We start from the raw sequence: 20,064 nt of genomic DNA, 5'->3' as shown, positions 1-20,064 counted from the left end.
ATCCTGTTCCAGTGGACATGTCTTTCAACCTGCAGCCAATGTAATTTTAATCCTCAGTCCAACAGAAAATGAAAAGATATGTTCTTTACAACAGTCCAACAGGAATAAAAAGTTATGTACTATACTATGTTAAAGGCACTATATAAATCCAAGTCGTTCTTATAGTAGCTGTGTTATTTGAATTAGACCTGTGATCCTGTGTGTCAGATAGAATTGTCCTAGAATTGAAAGTTAGTTTCCAGGAGATGGCTGAGAGCCAATTCAGGAGAATAATCATACAAACATTAAAAAAACTGTTATTATTTTTTTATTTAATCATTTTCATGTACTGGTGTTAAGTATATTTTAAATTTAGAGGAAATGGTTGTTGTATAGTCAAGAATAACCTAATTGGATATCGAAGAGTACATTCCCAGTTGGCTGTGGGGAAGCAGATGGGGTATTACTTGGAGAATGGACTAATGGCAGGAATGTGGGGAAGGGTGGTACGAGGTGAGAGGTCAGCTGATGAGAGCTCTAGTACAGAGTGAGAATGATGTCATTTACCATCTAGCATCATCAGCTGCCAAGTTTTGTGCTTGTGCGATTTGAATCTTGTGTTCCAGCAATGTGTTAACAATGGGATGGGCTCAAGAGTCTGTTCGTAAAGGAATTGTTAGAGATATCTCAACACTGAAAGATAAAAAAGGCTTGAATTTACGGAGTGACTTTCACAATCACCAGTCATCTCAAACTGCTCTATAGCTAATGAAGTAGTGTTGTGAGCTCAGCACTTGGCAGAGAGCTTGTATTTGTGAGGTGTCCCTTTAAACCCAAAGTGAAACTAAAAAGCTTCTGGAAAGGGGGGATAATTGGGCTTCTTGGTTACGGCATCATTTTTGAGAAGTTAAACTCTGGCTGAGATTACCACGGGGATGAAAGCTAAAAAAAGAGAGCCTAATTAAAGCTAATTGGGCTGGTGACAGGTTCCAGCCTGTTCTACTCTAATAGGACACAGTTGAGAACATGGAATTCATGTGAAGAGAAGCAAGCAAAGCTTCCTACAAAAAATTCAGTCTTCTGTTTGGTGGTAAGCAGAAAGTAGAACTCCAGAAGCTCTTGAGGAAGCGATGCAGATGCAAGCTAAAAGGGGGACTGAATCCTAAAAGTGGGGCGAATAGCTCAGGCAGGCAAAAGAGCTGAGAATTTGTATCAGAGGATCAGACCGTGAATTAGGTGTGTTAGTAGTTTGGTCAGTTGAAAAGGGAGGCCGGAAAGCTATGCCATCAGGACTGATGTGACCCGGCGTGCGCGGTGTTGATGTTAACTGTATCTGGGAACTTCGGATGGGGCACGGCTGCCGGTGAACATGTGTGAAAAGCCAAATTTCGATTGAGTGGGAAAGTGAGAGATCCTATGCGCCGGAGGCCAAGTTAGAGAACTTTGAAATGGTACACGATACCACAAGTATGTGGGAAGTGATCTGAATGCTTGCAGTTTTCATAAGATATATCTTTGTTTTATCAACTGTTTAAAGCGAAATTAATCTAATTGAGTGAAATACCATTTGCCTGTTAAAGCATGCTTAATTTTATGTTGATTTTGGGTTTAACAGTTATGTAAAAGTTTTAAAAATGAAGTCTTGTCCATCAATTCCTTTCATTGGCATTGTTCCTTTCTTTTCATGTTATTGGTCTCCACAGGGATTGTAACAGTAACTACTGTTGTATTGTAGGAAATGTGGCAACCAATTTGAGCATAGCAAACTTCCACAAATAGCAATGAGATAATGACCAGGTAAGCTCTGATGAAGCTCTGACCAGCTCTGAAGAGCCATGCGGATCCAAAACAATAACTCTGTTCCTTTCTCCCCAGATTCTGCCAGACCTGTTGAGTTTTTCCAACATTTCCTGTTTTTATTTCAGATTTCCAGCATGCACAGTATTTCGCTTTTATTATAAATGACCAGATAATCTGTTCTTGTGATGTTGATTGAGAGATAAATATTGGCCAGGGCACCGGGGACAACTCCCCTGCTTTACTTGGAAATAGTAACATGGGATCTTTTGTCCCCCTGAGAGGGCAGACGCAGCCTTGGATTAATGTTACACACAAAAGACAGACAGCACAGCACTCCCTCAGTGTTGCACTGAAGTGTCAGCCCTGATGCTGTTTTGTATTCAGATCCCAGAGTGGGTCTTGAACTTGGAACCCTGCAACTTAGAGCCAAGAGTGTTACCCACTGAGCCACAGCTGACACCCTGAACATTAGGGACCAAACTGAGCATCAACAGGGAATTGGGTGAATAGGAGGAAACTGTAACTTAGCTTTACATTGTGAACAAACTTGACTTACGTTCTCTAACCCTGTTGGACTTGTCCAACACGTATATAAGTTGATAATCACCACCCAGAGTTCCAGAAGAGGCGTAATGTGTGCCATAGTCTTCCAATATTTTAAAATACACTCCCTTGTCATATTCTGTGGGCAGATTCTTTAGATCGATAATAAAATCTTCTTCAAGTTCGTAACGATTTCTTCGCATCTGGAACTTTGCCAGCTGCATTTGACCTTTTACCCGGAAGTATTCATTATTCTAGATTTAAGAAATTTTTAACAAACGACCTAATTATTTCATAACGAAACTTAAATCTTACAAACAAGATATGAGGAAACGGTGACCAGTCTCAATCTGTCCCCCATCATTACCCCCCAGCCCAATCCAAATTGCACTCCCCTCCTCTGCCCACACCCCCAAACCAATGCTCCAGCCTCCCTACACACTCCGCCCCCCCCACCAGACACTGCCCATGTCACTCCCCCAGCCCATACTGTTCCCCCACTTCCACCCCTCCCACACTACACCACCTCCTAAACCACTCCCCAGAACTGAAATACTCCCCTGTCCCACATGCACTGCTTCCCCACTCACACCCTGTATAGCCCTCGCCCACTCGCCCTCCACGTACACTAGCACCATCGCCACACCCCCTCATCTCTTCCTGTCTCAGTCTCTGGACTCATCTCATCCTCCTTGAGTCAGCCTCATGCTCTCTGTCAGGGCCCGTCCCTCCCTCTCTCTCCTCATCCCTCCCTCTCGACTCTCCCTTTTCCTCAGTTAGTTCCTCCCTTGCTGTTTTGTGTGTGTGTGTCTGGGGCAGTTTCACTCCCATGTTCTCTCTTTGCCTTTCTTGCTTTACTCTCTCTCATTCTCTCCTCCCACTTTTTCTCACTCTTATTTATTAGCCTGTTTGATGAATATCTTAGATTTATCTCAGAATAATGCAGAGATGACTCTGGTTCTAAATCTACAGCAGCCTCTTTACAATACCTACAGGATTTTCTATGTACATGTGGTCCCAGTCAAGACCAAAGCCTTTTCTCTTTAGAAGCATCTTTGCTTAATAAGCTGTCTTGCTTCACTCACAGGTTTAAGCAATCAAGTACAATTGTGTAGACCAGAGAACAGAATAACAATCAAACACAGATGAATAAAACCATTGAACAGCATACCCCACCTCTCTCTACCTTCCTCTCACTTGCCTGGCCTTAATCGCTCTCCTCTCTCTCTTTCTTTCCCCAAGCTCTCTCTCCACCCATTCTCTCCCCATGTGCAAGCTAATCTCTCTCCCCCATACTCTTATTCTCCTCCATGTCCAACCTCACCTCCCGTCTCTCTCTCTCTCTCTCTCCCCCGTGCTCTCTCTCTCTCTCACTTGCCCCCTCCCCCATGCACTCTCTCTCACCCTCCGTGCTCTCCCTCACTCCCTCATTCTTGCTCTCTCTCTACCCCCATGCTCACTCTCTTCCCCCCTCTGTGCTCACCCACTCTCTCTCCCCATGCACTGGCTCTTTCCTTTGAGCGCTTGCGCTCTCCCTCTCCCCCTTGTGCTTACTCTCTCCCTCTCCCCATAATCTCTCCCGTTCCCCTGAGTTCACTCTCTTCCCTGTGCTCACTCTCTCTTCCCCATGCTTGCTCGCTCTCTCCCTCTCCCCCATGCTCCCTCTTTCTCTCTGCCCTGTGCTCGCTCGCTCTCTCTCTCTCTGCAATGCTCTCTCCCCCATGCTCTCTCACTGTACTCTTTATTCACCCCACTCTCTCCCCAATGTTCTCTCTATCCCCCCACTTTGTCCCATGGTCTCTCCCTGTTTGCTCTATTCTTCCACTTTAATTCTGCGCTCGGTCTATCCTCCACTCTCTCCCTCTGTCTCTCCCTGTCCCACTCTCTCCCCCTCTCTCTATCCCCCACTCTCTTTCTGTCTCTGCCCCACCCCCTCTCTCCCCTTGTGATGCCTTTAATATGGGACTGTACCTGTGACTGATTGAGACTTAACAGAATCTCGAGATTTCTTGATTTGTTGACATTGAATCCGATATGAGCCGTGGGATTTGCTATCTGAGTGTTTGTTCTATGAGAGAACCCAATGTTGAAATTTGTTGTAGAATCTTCCATGATCTTTGTGACAACTTCAGATGAGCTTTCATACACCTCAGTTGTTAAGGCTTGATCAGCTCGAGTCTGGAAGAATCAAGTCAAACCACTGGATTCACTTGGGGATCAAGAATATAATCATAGAATCAAAAATGGTTGCAACACAGGAGGAGGCCATTTAGCCCATGGTGTCCATGCTGTCTCTCTGGAAGAGTAATCCCCTTGTGCCATTTCCCTGCCTTTTTCACGTAGCCCTGAAAATTTGTCGAGATAATGATCCAATTCTCTTTTGGAAGCGTCGATTGACCCTGCCTCCCCCACGCTCTCAGGCCGTGCAATCCACATCCTAACCACTCACTGTGTGAAAACATTCTTTTCCTCATGTTGTCATTGTTTGGGTGTCCTCTGGATCTTTCCACCAATGGGGACAGGTACACCCTCTTCACTCTGTCCAGACCCCTCAGGATTTTGAATACCTCTATCAAATCTCCCCTCAAACTTCCCTTCTCCAATTCGGAAAACAATCCCGGCCTCTCCACCCTCCAGAAAAGCTCAGGGATCCCCCCCCCCCCAAAACCAGGCAAAGCCCACCCAATCCATAGGGAGATTCCTCCCACCCCATTGATTCTTCCCATCCAATAACTGAACCCTTCCACCCCACAGACAGACCCCAATCTCTGCGGGTATGTTTGAGTCCCTGCCACTCTCTTATGTCACACCGTCGGGAGGCTTTCATCTTACCTGAAAGTGGAAACTTATGATATTCCAGGGAATTCGGAAATGGGTCCTTCTGTTTCCATCATAGGCTTGACTACAATGACCGTTGTAGAATCTGTTATTGAAAGGACTTCTCCTGGGCTCCATTCCAAAGATATTCACTCTGGAAATCAACGTTCACATCAGTGAATAACTTCAAATCAGCTCATAGTGTCAATGGCTGTGCCCTCTCCCTCTAGGCTCACTCGCTTGTGATCCCTCCCTCTCTTTATCTAGACTTTCACTCGCATTATCTCTCTCCCTCACCCTCCAGACCTCCAGACCCCCCCTCTTTCCCTCACCCTCCAGACCTCCAGACCCCCCCTCTTTCTCTCTCCCTCGCCCTCCAGACCCTCTTTCTCTCTCCCTCGCCCTCCAGACCCTCTTTCTCTCTCCCTCGCCCTCCAGACCCTCTTTCTCTCTCCCTCGCCCTCCAGACCCTCTTTCTCTCTCCCTCGCCCTCCAGACCCTCTTTCTCTCTCCCTCGCCCTCCAGACCCTCTTTCTCTCTCCCTCGCCCTCCAGACCCTCTTTCTCTCTCCCTCGCCCTCCAGACCCTCTTTCTCTCTCCCTCGCCCTCCAGACCCTCTTTCTCTCTCCCTCGCCCTCCAGACCCTCTTTCTCTCTCCCTCGCCCTCCAGACCCTCTTTCTCTCTCCCTCGCCCTCCAGACCCTCTTTCTCTCTCCCTCGCCCTCCAGACCCTCTTTCTCTCTCCCTCGCCCTCCAGACCCTCTTTCTCTCTCCCTCGCCCTCCAGACCCTCTTTCTCTCTCCCTCGCCCTCCAGACCCTCTTTCTCTCTCCCTCGCCCTCCAGACCCTCTTTCTCTCTCCCTCGCCCTCCAGACCCTCTTTCTCTCTCCCTCGCCCTCCAGACCCTCTTTCTCTCTCCCTCGCCCTCCAGACCCTCTTTCTCTCTCCCTCGCCCTCCAGACCCTCTTTCTCTCTCCCTCGCCCTCCAGACCCTCTTTCTCTCTCCCTCGCCCTCCAGACCCTCTTTCTCTCTCCCTCGCCCTCCAGACCCTCTTTCTCTCTCCCTCGCCCTCCAGACCCTCTTTCCCTCTCCCTCGCCCTCCAGACCCTCTTTCCCTCGCCCTCCAGACCCTCTTTCCCTCTCCCTCGCCCTCCAGACCCTCTTTCCCTCTCCCTCCAGACCCTCTTTCTCTCTCCCTCGCCCTCCAGACCCTCTTTCTCTCCCCCTCGCCCTCCAGACCCTCTTTCTCTCTCCCTCGCCCTCCAGACCCTCTTTCTCTCTCCCTCGCCCTCCAGACCCTCTTTCTCTCTCCCTCGCCCTCCAGACCCTCTTTCTCTCTCCCTCGCCCTCCAGACCCTCTTTCTCTCTCCCTCGCCCTCCAGACCCTCTTTCTCTCTCCCTCGCCCTCCAGACCCTCTTTCTCTCTCCCTCGCCCTCCAGACCCTCTCTCTCTCCCTCGCCCTCCAGACCCTCTTTCTCTCTCTCTCGCCCTCCAGACCCTCTTTCTCTCTCTCTCGCCCTCCAGACCCTCTTTCTCTCTCTCTCGCCCTCCAGACCCTCTTTCTCTCTCTCTCGCCCTCCAGACCCTCTTTCTCTCTCTCTCGCCCTCCAGACCCTCTTTCTCTCTCTCTCGCCCTCCAGACCCTCTTTCTCTCTCTCTCGCCCTCCAGACCCTCTTTCTCTCTCTCTCTCCCTCCAGACCCTCTCTCTCTCTCTCTCTCTCTCTCTCTCTCCCTCCAGACCCTCTCTCTCTCTCCCTCCAGACCCTCCGTCTATGTCTCTCTCTCACCCTTGCCCTCCAGACCCTCTCTCTCTCTCGCCCTCCACACCCTATGTCTCTATCTCTCGCCCTCCAGACCCTCCCTCTCTAGACTCCCACTTTCTCTCCCTCTCGAGACTCTTTCTCTAGACTCTCTCCCTAGACTCTCCCCCGACTCTCACCATCTCTCTCTCTAGATTCTCACCATCTCTTTCTAGACTCTCTCTCTTCATATATGGCTTCTCTTCCTGCTGCTGTATTACATAAACGAAGATTGTTTAATTTTTAAAAAAAAAATCCTAACCTTCCCTGGTAAGGAAATACCAGTAAAGGTGGGAAATGACTGGTGTGGCCTGAACTGAAGTTCCATTTTAAGGCACACAAGAACAGAGCGGACCAAGCTTTACTGGTTTTTCTTTGGTTGTACCTTTTTAACTGGCCTCCCTGTTGTGAGCTTTGGTGCACAGACACACTGGCCCCTAATCTCTGAGTTTATTGGAGTTGTAAAGAGCAGGGTGGGGGTGGGAGAAGCGCAGGGTGGGGTACCCAGAGATGTGCTAGGGAACAGCACCCCCAGCCCTGCTGCAAGTCCCCCGGTAACAATTGCCCAGTGATTGCCTGGGAAGTACACACTTGCGTTGGGCAATTGCCCTGCAATTAGGACCATCGAAAAGAAGATTTAATCGCAAATCTCAGATGGTTCTGACTGTCTTACAGTTATAGTTACACTGGGAAAGTTTGAAGAATGAAAACCACTTCTAACTCTCGGGTAACGATAGTACTGACTCCACACCTCCCCCCCCCCCCCCCACCACCACCAAACTCCCACCCCCTGAACCCCACCATGGAACTCCCCATGAACACTTCACCTCCTGACTGACCACCAACCCCACTCTCCCCCTGGACTGACCTCCCCCGACTGACCCCTGCCCACTGACCACCCGACACCCCACTCACCTTCCGACCCTCAAACCTCCACTGACCATCCAACCCGGCCCCCGACCACTGACCACCCATTCCCCCCAGCCAACCACCCACACTACCCACCCGAACCCCCCAACTGATCCCCCGGCAAACTCCCTCAACTGACCACCCGACCCCCTCCCTGACAGACCCCCCTCCCTGACAGACCCCCATCCGCTGACTGCCTGACCCCTCCCCAATGGACCCTCTTCCAGTGACCACCCAACCCTCCCGCTCAAACGTCCACCCACAGGCCAACCGATTCTTCACACTGACCTTCCAATCCCGCTCCCCCCAACCCTACTTCCTGACAGCACCTACCCCAATCCTATCCACTTTCCTGACAAACTTACCTTCTACCTGGCTTCTGAAAGTGGTTGGACCTATAAATGTGTTTGCTTTACGTCAGCTAGTGCCATTAAAAAAGGGGGCGTGGCTTCCTTACCTCCATCTTTCTAGCCCTTGACTGAAGGCCTCAGGAACACACTGCCCTACACAATTCCCGCCTGGCCAGAGTCGGAAGGTTGGGCTAGAAAGGATCACCTGGATTTCCAGGTAGGAAACTAGGAGCAAAGTGGTAATTCGACTCAGATTGCCACTCTGCAGAACTTCAGGCCCATTGTTGTGGCTTACCCTGACCCCGCAGTGTCTCCTATTTCCAAAGGATCCAAAGTTTTCCGACAGGTAGGCCTATATGACTCACAGTCATCCTCATCAGTGTAGTCACCACAATCATCATCATTATTACACCTTAGCCTCCTGCTGATACAGTGTCCTGGAGAAAGAACAAACACAGATCACTCCTCAATATTGTAGTGTAAGGGTCTGACACATAGAAGGTTAATGTGGGACTGAGCACAGTGATGTAAGAGAACACATGACTTGCACCTGGGGGTCAGTGTATTATTGGACAGAGCCGTGTGCAGAAGCAAAATGGAGACAGTTCCTAGCTTGAATCCTTCACTTTATATATGTACATAGTCCTTGAAGTTATTAAAAAGATGCAGTTAACTTACTTAAGACTTTAAAGACTTGATTAGGACCTACTGAATGGTATCCAACACCCTACAACATAGCGGCAGTGAGTGGAAAAACCCAAAACCTCACAAAAAATGCTGGGAAACTAAAATCCTGCAAGATGGAAGAAAAATTTGAAGAAGCTATCTGACCTGAAGAGAAGCTTGAGAAGCAGGAATGCAGGGAATAGTCCCCAGGGAAAAAGCTCCAAAGAAAGGCTTGGAAGCTGAAGGCAGAAATTTAAAATTCCTCACTTCAGCAGAAGACACCATGGGATTTCTTGAAAGTCCCGAGTGCAGAGTCAGCAGACCTAGCAGGGGTGAGCTAAAACTTTCTAATTCCAGGATACAGCAAGACCCGATAAACTTTTAAATAGTTCAGTGGTCAGAGATTCCTGTTTAAAACCTCCGGAGAAACTAAGTTCCCGAGTCGGCGCCTGAATGTCGGTGTCCGAGCTCGCTCCAAAAAGGAAAAAAAAAATGATTAATTTGGAAGAATCATGATTAAAGAAACAGCTTTGAAGACCAGCAAAGGCCAGTGAAGTAGGTCAGTGGATGAAAGCGTGACTATACTCTCAAAGAGCAGAGCGTTTTCAAAACTGGACACCAACAGCGGCTTTTGGAAACTCCCTCTTGATGTAGAGTCCAGCCTGCTGACCACATTCATTACCCCTCTTTGGCAGATTCTGCTTTAACCGCCTGCCGTTTGGAATCACGTGGTCAGAAATATTTCAGTGTATGATGTTGACCATTATGCAGGGCCCACGGTGGGGGTGTCACTTGCCATGTGGACGATGTATTGGTTCAGGGTACAATGGTGATGGGACATGGCAAGAGACTCACAGCAGTCTCAGAGTGCCTGCAGGATGGAGGGCTGACGCTGAATGAGAAATGTGATTTCTTCAAAGCATCAGTTCAGTTCCTGAACCAGATCTTCAACTATAAAGGCATCATGGCAGACCCACAGAAAACTAACGTTATTAGCGAGTTTCCATCTCGGATGAGAATCCCTTCCTTTCTTTTTTATTATCTTAGATACTCACAATCGCTGGGCGATAGAAAGTACCGGATCTGATTTATCCTCGTCACCAGTTTGTTATAGAGTTGATTTTCTGTGCAACTTTTCTTGGTGGAAACAATGGACTTTAATCACAAGACAGCAGCAGCAGCTACATGTGTGTATCTAACTCTATAACTAAAAAAGAACTTCCTTTGAGGTTCCTTGCGCTGCTAACCCATTGGTTTACATAGATCATGTGATCTTACAACACAGGATAATTCTTAGAGCTACAGCCCTTTGTTTATCAAATTTACTATAATAACCCATCAGTTAGAGATTGTGTTTGGTGTGAGATATATTTTATCAGCCAATGTAAGGATTCTCCGCAGTGAGCCACAACTCTTCATATTGATTATTCACATATTGGGCAGATGAGTGTACTTCCAATTGTAACAGACACCTAGCCCATTTATAAGAAGTTGCTGATGAGATCCTTTAACTGATGCACTCTTGGGTCCCAGCTGTTCACATTATATATTGGTGTAATATTTCCAAGTTTGCTGATGACACAAAGCTAGGTGGGAATGTATATTGTGAGGAAGATGTAAAGTGGCCTCAAGGGGATTTGGACAGACTTAGTGAGTGGGCAAGAACATGGCAGATGGAATATAACGTGGAAAAATGTGAGGTTATCCACTTTGGTAGAAGGAACAGATGTGCAGAGTATTTCTTAAATGATGAGTGTCATGAACACTTTAATCACTTCAAGGACTAAGAACATTCTGGAAGAATTTGTGTTTGAAAGACACTGTCCCTTAAAGAGTCAATGCAGGGACACTGATTGCAATTTTAGGATAAGGCATCTTTTACAAGAAAGGGTAATTAAGCAGTTGATAAGAAGGCTCGAAACTTCTTGTTCCGGGTGGTCTATGTACAAAGGGGCTCACATGGTTTCATGGTTCTGAAAAAAAAGCCATGCCTGGAAGACTGTGTTTTTAAAAAGTAGGTTTTGGTCTTGTCTTTGAGAAGAGAAGGACCAACTGCTTGAGAAGGAAAACAGCAGTCTTTTTGCAGGGCAGAGCCAGTCCACAGCCAGAAGTGAATACAAGCTGTTCTTAAGTTGCTACGTGCTGAGATAGAGTAACTGCAAGTATTCCTCAAGCCCGCCTGAAAGGCAGTGCCAAAGTCATTGATTGTTTTGTGAATCAGTGCTGAGAGACCATAGAACCATAGAAAAGTTACAGCACAGAAGGAGGCCATTCTGCCCATCTTGTCCATGCCAGCCCAAGGACATCCAGGTGCCATTTCTAATCCCACCTTCCTGTACCCGGCCCATAACCCTGCAGCTTACAGCACTTAAGGTGCAAATCCAGGTACTTTTTAAAAGAGTTTAGAGTTTCTGCCTCTACCACCAACTTGGGCAGCGAATTCCAGACACACACTACCCTCTGTGTAAAAAAAGTTCTTCCCCATTTCCCTCCTACATCTTCTGTCACTTATTTTGAATCTATGTCCACTGGTTCTAGTATTCTCCATCAAGGGAAACAATTTTATCCTGTCCACTCTATCTATTCCCCTCATAATTTTGTACACCTCAATCAAGTCACCTCTCAGCTGCCTTTGTTCCAAGGAAAATAACCCCAACCTATCCAATCTCTCCTCGTAGCTACACTTTTCTAACCCTGGCAACATTCTTGTAAACCTCCTCTGCACTCTCTCCAGAGCTATTACGTCCTTCCTGTAATGTGGTGACAAGACTGCACACAATACTCCAGTTGTGGCCTCACTAGTGTTTTATACAATTCCAACATTATATCCTTACTTTTATATTCTATACCTCTGCCAATGAAGGAGAGCATTCCATATGCCTTCTTCACAACCTTGTCTACTTGAACTGCTGCCTTCAGGGACCTGTGTACTTGTACGTCAAGATCTCTCACTTCATCTACCCCTCTTAGTATATTCCCATTTATTGTGTAATCCCTGTAACTGTTTGAACTCCCTAAATGTATGACCTCACACTTCTCCATGTTAAAATCCATCTGCCACTTTACCGTCCACTCCACCAACCCATCTATATCGTTTTGGAGATTATGGCTATCCTCTACACTATCCACTACTCGGCCAATCTTTGTGTCATCTGCAAAGTTCCCAATCGTACCCCCCACGTTCACGTCAAATCGTTAACATATAACACAAGCAGCGAGGGTCCCAACACCTGTGGAACACCACTTGACACAACTTTCCATTCGCAAGGGCATCCATCGACCATGACCCTTTGTTTCCTGTTGCAAAGCCAATCTTTTATCCTGTTTGCCACATTACCCTGAATCACATAGGCTTTTAATTTCCTGATTAATCTGCCATGTGGGACCTTGTCAAATGCCTTGCTAAAATCCATGTACACAACATCCATTGCACTACCTTCATCAACCCTTCTTGTCACTTCCTCAAAGAATTCAATCAAATTTGTGAGGCAAGATCTTCCTTTAACAATTCCATGCTGACCATCCCTGACTAGTCCATGCCTTTCCACATGACAGTTAATCCTATCTCTCAGGATTGATTCTACTAATTTGCTCACCACCGATGTAAGACTAGCTGGCCTATAATTGTTTGGCATTTCCTTTGATCCCTTTTTAAACAATGGAACTACATTTGCATTTCTCCAGTCCTCTGGTACCTCCCCTGTATCTAGTGAAGATTGGAAAATCATCCTCAGACCATCTGCTACCTCCTCCCTGACTTCCTTCAGCAGCCTCGGAAACAATCCATCTGGCCCTGGTGACTTATCAACTTTCAAGGATTTCAACCCTTCGAGTACTTCCTCTCTCTTTATGACTATCCCATCCAATATCTCGCAGTGTTCCTCCTGGGCTGCTATATCTACATCCTCCCTTTCCTTTGTAAACACGGAGACAAAATATTCATTCAAAACCCTTCCCACAGCCTCTGCATCTACACACAAGTTTCCATTTTCATCTCTGATAGGTCCCACTTTTTCCTTAACTAACCTTTTAGTATTAATGTATTGGTAAAACATCTTTGGGTTATCTTTAACTTTACTTGCTAATCTTTTTTCATGCCCTCTCTTTGATTTCCTTATTTTCTTTTTTACTTCCTCCTTGCACTTCCTATATTCATCTAGGCTATCTGCAGTGCTTAGTTCTTTGTGCCTATCGTACGCTTTCTTTTTCTGTTTGATCTTCCGCTATATTCCCCTAGACAACCAGGGGGATCTGGATTTGGCAGTACCACTCTTATTTTTGTAGGGGACATCTCTACTTTGTACAATTAGGATCTCGCTTTTTAGTGCTTCCCACTGGTTTTCCACTGTTTTATCCTCCAGCAGTGCTGTCCAGTCCACCTCAGCCAAGTCCCTTCTCATTTCTGCAAAATTTGCCTTCCCCCAGTTTTACTCCTGCCTTATCTGTCCTTTTCCATGGTAATGCTAAATCTAACTGAATTGTGATTACTGTCCCCGATATGGTCGCCAACTGTCACTTCACCCACTTGCCCTTCTTCGTTCCCCAAGATTAGGTCTAGAATTGCATCTCCTCTTGTTGGGTTTGTCACTAATTGGTTGAAAAAATTTTCCTGGACACACTTCATGAATTTTTCTCCCTCAGTGCCCCTTATATTGTTTGAATCCCAGTTGATATTAGGATAGTTGAAGACTCCTACTATTATTGCCCTCTTGTTCTTACAAGCAGAAATTTGCCTACATATTTGTTCTTCTATCTCCCTTTCACTATTTGGGGGTCTGTAGTATATCCCAGTAGTGTGACTGCCCCTTTTTTATTTCTAAGCTCAATCCATAAAGCCTCGTTTGTTGACCCATTTAGTATATCATCCCTTCTCACAACTGGAATTGATTCTTTAAACATTAGTGCTACCCCCCCCTCCTTTTTTATCTCCTACTCTATCGTGTCTGACGACTCTATAACCAGGGATATTAAGCTGCCAGTTTTGTCCCTCCTTTAGCCAGGTCTCCATTATAACAATGACATCCTGCTGCCATGTGTCTACCTGTGCCCTTAACTCATCTACCTTGTTTGTAATACTCCTTGCGTTGAAGTATAAACAGTTTAAACCCGTCAATTTCCCTTGCTGGACATTTTGTAAACTTTGCTTCTCCTGTAACTCCATGTCTATCACAACGTCCCTAGCTAATGTTCTACCTCCATTTTTCTGATCTGAATCTGACCTATCTGATCCTACTCCTGGGATCCCATCCCCCTGCCACACTAATTTAAATACTCCCCAACAGAACTAGCAAAAGCCCCCACAAGGACATTGGTCCCAGCTCTGCCTGGGTGCAGTCCGTCCGGTTTGTACAGGTCCCACCTTCCCCAGAACCGGTCCCAGTGCCTCAAGAATCTGAATCCCTCCCGGCTACACCATCTCTCCAGCCACATGTTCATTTGGTCTATCCTCTTATTCCTGCTCTCGCTAGCACGTGGAACTGGGAGTAATCCTGAGATTACTACATTTGAGATCCTGCATTTTAATTTATCTCCTAACTTCCTGTACTGAGCTTGCAGGTCCTCATCCCTTAGTTTCCCTATGTCATTGGTACCAATGTGTACCACGACCACTGGCTGTTTACCTTCCCTCCCGAGAATGTCCTGCAGCCGCTCCGTGACATCCTGGACCAACCATGTAACGTGAAGCCATTTCAAACTCTCCACTGCCTATCCTTCGCCTATGAATCATTGACTTTAAACCTTTGGCAGAATTCCTCCAGTACTGTTTTTATTTCATTGGTGTGCGCGCATGTGTTTGCACGTGTGTGGGGGACACAACCAGGGGACCCAATTTCAAAATAAGGGGAAGCCACTTAGGACCGAGCTGGGGAGAAATTTTTTACTCAGAAAGTTGCGAATCTTTGGAATTCTCTACCCCAGAGGACCGTGGGAACTCAGTCATGGAGTATGTTTAAAGCAGAGATTGACAGATTTCTAAATACCAATGACGCAAAGGGATATGGGATAAATGTGGGGAAAAAGGCATTGAAGTGGATGATCAACCATGATCGTACTGATTGGTGGAGCAGACCGAATGGCTTACTGCTGCTCCTATGTTCCTACTCAGATAACATCATCACTTGAGCACAGTAACACACACATGCTGTAACACGCTCATACATACATGCACAGGCAGCTACATAAACTCAGACGCTTAACACATAATCTGGGAAATTACCACTGTCACATTGGAAGTTGCTTCCACAGTCGATGAGTGGCTCCTCACAGTTACCGCTGACCGGACAGCTTTCCTCATCAGATAATATGTCTGTGCAAACTCTGCCCCCGAACTGACCAAATCGTAGGATATTCCTGGATCGATACTGGACAGAAAGCAGAGAACATTCAGACTTTCTGAAAGCATTTTAGGAATCTTCTCCACATTAAAAGTGCCCCATAAATCCAAGTTGTTACAAACACCTGCGTCACAACACATAAATTAGCTCAGTGTTTGAATAAATGTCCCTTTGTTAATCCATAGCACATAACAAATGTCTACCATCTAGAAGGACAAGGGCAGCAGATAGATGGGAACACCACCACCTGCAAGTTCCCCTCCAAGCCACTCACCATCCCGACTTGGAAATATATCACCGTTCCTTCACTGTCGCTGGGTCAAAATCCTGGAACTTCCCCCTAACAGCACTGTGGATGTACCTACACCACATGGACTACAGCGGTTCAAGAAGGCAGCTCACCACCACCTTCTCAAGGGCAACTAGGGATGGGTAATAAATGCTGGCCTAGCCAGCGAAGCCCACATCCTGTGAATGAATTTTTAACCAAACACGATTTCATGTAAAGGTTCAGGTGAGATTTGGCACTGTAGCCAATCATCTTTTTTAGTCTTTCACATGATGTGGGCATCGCTGACTGGGCCAGCATTTTTATTGCCCTTGAGAAGGTGGTGGTGAGCTGCCTTCTTGAACTGCTGCAGTCCATGTAATGTAGGTACACCCACAGTGCTGTTAGGAAGGGAGTTCCAGAATTCTGCTCAAGTTATGCATAAAGATAATGTCCATTTCTTACCCGAAGGCCTTTGCATGGCTGACAGGATGACCATTGACCCCAGGTTGAGAGTTCACAGGAGATCTTAGCTGGAGTATTCACGTCTCTCTCTGTTCTCCTCCGATGTGCTTCATTTTCTAGCTGAGCCCTGAAGAATTGACAGACGATAGCCATTGAGCTCACTCCTCCAATCAGAGGTTCCAGACTCTTCTGGGGAAGGAATTGGGGGAAGGGTGGGGGGGGTGGGGGGCAATTTTTAATTGATTTATGAGGAACCTAGGTGAAATGGCAAATCCCTGAGACAGCAGGAAGTTTGGAAAGATGTGGAGAGAGGAGGAGGTGATAAATCAGGAATAATTTGAAAGACCATATTAATCAGGACAACCTAATCTGGAGTGAAGAACACTATAGTGTATTTACAGGGTGGGTTTATGGGGAAGAGGGGTAGAAATGGGTTTTAAAAATGGAGTCTGTGGTGTATTTATTAAAGGTAGGGTATAATGAAATAGTTAAAAGGGATGAGTTGGGGATATTTAAAGGAAGTAGTGTAGGGGTGGAATTTAAAGGGTGACAGTGTAAGGAGATATTTAAAGGGGGTATTTGTAAGTGATATTGAAATGGGGGGAGAAGTGTAGAAGCGTAAGGGGTATTTAAATTGAATGGGTTTAAAGGAAGGGGAAGTGTAAGGGTATTTACACCCTAGCAGAATCAAGTATCGCAGCATTTCTACTTTACTGGCAAACTGTTGTGTGGTTGAACCCAGGAGAGGCTTGGTGCTCTTTCCTCACTCAGTGTTAGTGCCAACAGGGTAGAAACACTCAAACTTTGCCCTGATGTTTGTTACTGAAGCAGACTGCGTCATACTGACCTCAATTCCACTTTTCCAAGTCTCATTGTTGGACAAAGGAAGCTCATTCCCTGTGATCTTTTGTAATGAGGTGCGAGGGAGTGGGCCAGGGAGCACTAGAACTGGGATCAGTCACTGGTTTTGAAATGATGCACATTCCACTCCCAACAAGTGCACTGTTTGATTCTTATGCCATCCACCTTTAAAGGCTATGAGTGGACTTGATTTCCCTCCATCGCTCAGCCAGGGTCCAATGGACAGCACTTTCACCTCTGAATGAGAAGTGTTCAAAGCCCACTCCAGAGACATGAACAGAATCTCGGCTGACAATGCAGTACTGAGGGAGTGCTGCACTGTCCATCTTTTGGGTGTGATGTTAAACCGAGGCCCTGTCTGCCCTCTGTAAATGGACATAAAAGACCCCAAGGTCACTATTTTCAATTGCAGCAGGGGAGTTCTCCCCGGTGTCTTGGCCAATATTTATCTCTCAGTCGACATCACAAAAACAGATTCTCTGCTCATTATCACATTGTCGTTTGTGGGATCTTGCTGTGTGAACATCTGTGGCTGAATTTCCTGCATTCCAACAGGCACTACATTTAAAACTACTTAATAGGCTGTGAAGCACTTCTGGATGTCTCGAGGCTGTGAAAAACACTATATATCAATGGGGAGGTGATGGCTTAGTGATATTGTCACTGACTAGTATTCCAGAGACCCAGGGTAATCCTCTGGGGAACCCGGGTTCAAATCCCACCACAGCAAATGGTGAAATTTGAATTCAATAACAATTTGGATGACTATGAAGCTGATTGTTGTAAAAACCCATCTGGTCTGGTTCACCAATGCCCCTCTAGGGAAAGAAAAGCGTGATTCCAGACCCAGTGTGGCCTGAACAAGGACAATTAGGGATCAGCAATAAATGCTGGACTAGCCAGCATCTCATGAACAAATAAAAAAAAAAGTTTGTCTTTTTTTTCCAACAGCAATTATTACAAACATGCCCTTACCTTTCCTTACCCTCCGACTTAGGCAAAAGTGTCACAGAGGAGAACAGCAAAATAGAGAGAGAAATTATGGTCGTCATCTCTCGAGCTGTCCTGTTGTTGGGTTGTCACACGTCGAGTTGCCTTAGAGCAATAGGACTAAATGGAACACGTCTGTCAATCATCAACAGGGCAACTCCACTCCCACTGAGGTCATTAACTCACTGTAGGTCTATACAGCTGACAGAAAGATAAATATGGGCTTCCGATGGGCAGCAACAGGAACTGGCTCTGCCAACAACTTGAAACAAGAGTACAGAGTGAGCTGGAAAGTCAGGGACAAGGTTTTCTCTCAAAGGTGAATCAAAGCGTGGAACGGGTTGTCTAGGGGAGGGACAATGAAAGAGAAAGTGTAAGTGGGGCTGGATTGTTTCTGGAGGGGCATCCGAGAGAACGGGGTTGAGGAATTTGGCGAGGAGGTTAGTGGATATGAGGAGAAAGTGAGGGGAGGTTAGTGGATGAGAGGGTGGGGTTGAGGGACATGGAGAGGTTGGGGAGAGTGATATAGGGAGAAGGTGGGATCGAGGGTTTTGATGAGAAGATGGGTAGGTGGTGAAAAGGTCCTATACCAGCCTAACGGATTTGGTGAGATGAGACCACCTTTAGTGATTAGGGTGGGGCCCCTGGCTGATTTTCTCATTACAGCTCTGGGACAATAAGAATAAATTTGGTCGCTGCCCACACACCACCCACCCACCCCCCGCTAACTGGGTACAGAGCAGGAGCTGAAGTGGAGACCAACTGCTGAGCCATGGGTGAGCAAAGGGTTAACACTGTTTCGTGGCCATTGTACTTGAGTGCATGTAATGGTGAAAAAAACACAAGTGTGTGATCTGGAGACATAACCAATTGGGATCCAAGTTCTAGAATGGCTACCACTGAGTTGAGTCGAGTTGTAAGGAACCCTGAATGAGTTTCAGTGGTGAAGTCTTGCTTAAAATTGACAGATTGAACAAAAAACCTTATTTAAGCCGGTTGTATCAGAGAAAAGCAAGGAAGTTTTTAAGGCAGAACTAGATAAATTCTTGATAACCATGGGGGTGAAAGGTTACCAGGGGAGGGCAGGAATGTGGAGTTGAGGTTACAATTGGATCAGCCATGATCTTATTGAATGGCGGAGCAGGCTCGAGGGGCTGAGAGGTTTATTCCTGCTCCTAATTCATACGCAAGTTACAGGGAACCTTTACAAAAGGCTGGTTCAGCCTCAGCTGGAACATTGCATCCAATTCTGGGCACCACGTTTTAGGATGTCAGGCCTTGGAGGGGATGCAAAGAAGGTTTACTAGACCGGTACCAGGAATGAGGGGCTTCAATACATGTGGAGAGACTGGAGGAGCTGGGATTGTTCTCAGAATCAATTAATTGCTGCAGCACAAATGGAGGCCATTCAGCCCATCGCGTCTGCACCGGCTCACCGAATGAGCAATTCACCTAGGAGCCATTTCCCCTGCAACCCTGCGCATTCTTCTTTTGCAGATAACAGTCTGATTCCCTTCTGAATGCTTCAGTTGAACCTGCCTCCACCACACTCTCAGACAGCGCATTCCAGACCCTAACTACTCGATTGAACCTGCCTCCACCACACTCTCAGGCAGCGCATTCCAGACCCTAACTACTCGATTGAACCTGCCTCCACCACACTCAGGCAGCGCATTCCAGACCCTAACTACTCGATTGAACCTGCCTCCACCACACTCTCAGGCAGCGCATTCCAGACCTTAACCACTCGCTACATAAAATGTTTTTCCTCACATCACTTTTTCTTCAAATCTATGCCATAGAGCTATAGAGTTAAACATTACAGAAACAGGCCCTTCGGCCCATTGTGTCCGTGCTGGCATCAAGCCCCTATCTATCCTAATCCCATTTTCCAGCACTTGGCCCGTAGCCCTGTATGCTATGGCATTTCCAGTGGTCGTCTAAATACTTCATAAATGTTGTGAGGGTTTCTGCCTCTACCACCCCCTCAGGCAGTGAGTTCCAGATTCCAATCACCCTCTGGGTGAAACAATTTTTCCTCAAATCCCTTCTAAACTTTCTAAAACTATGCCCCCTGGTTATTGGCACCTCCACTAAGGGGAAAAGTTTCTTCCTATGTACCCTATCTATGCCCCTCATAATTGTGTATACCTCAATCAGCTTCCGCCCCTCAGCCTTCTCTGCTCCAAGGAAAACAACCCTAGCCTATCCAGTCTCTCTTCATAGCTGAAACACTCCAGCCCAGGCAACATCCTGGTGAATCTCCTCTGCACCCTCTC

The 20,064-nt window shown here is 46.6% G+C and overlaps 1 protein-coding gene across 1 annotated transcript in view; it reads right to left on the bottom strand.

The window, feature by feature from the left end:
• c9 (complement component 9) overlaps positions 1-17,929 on the bottom strand; it is a 38,677-nt gene extending 20,748 nt beyond the window's left edge. The window contains exons 1-7 of the mRNA XM_078560447.1: positions 17,771-17,929; positions 15,935-16,061; positions 15,084-15,228; positions 8,496-8,637; positions 5,155-5,293; positions 4,294-4,500; positions 2,336-2,576 (exon numbers count right to left, since the gene is read on the bottom strand). Of these exons, the coding sequence (XP_078416573.1) occupies positions 2,336-2,576; positions 4,294-4,500; positions 5,155-5,293; positions 8,496-8,637; positions 15,084-15,228; positions 15,935-16,061; positions 17,771-17,847 (1,078 nt within the window). The 5' untranslated portion in view covers positions 17,848-17,929. The remainder of the gene's footprint in view (positions 1-2,335; positions 2,577-4,293; positions 4,501-5,154; positions 5,294-8,495; positions 8,638-15,083; positions 15,229-15,934; positions 16,062-17,770) is intronic.
• Positions 17,930-20,064: the final 2,135 nt, after the last annotated feature.

This window comes from Cetorhinus maximus, chromosome 2, assembly GCF_964194155.1.
Source record: "Cetorhinus maximus chromosome 2, sCetMax3.hap1.1, whole genome shotgun sequence".
In the NCBI taxonomy this organism is placed as follows: Eukaryota; Metazoa; Chordata; class Chondrichthyes; order Lamniformes; family Cetorhinidae; genus Cetorhinus; species Cetorhinus maximus.
The sequence above is the reverse complement of the archived record's forward strand: the minus strand, read 5'-3'. Positions and strand labels throughout refer to the sequence as shown.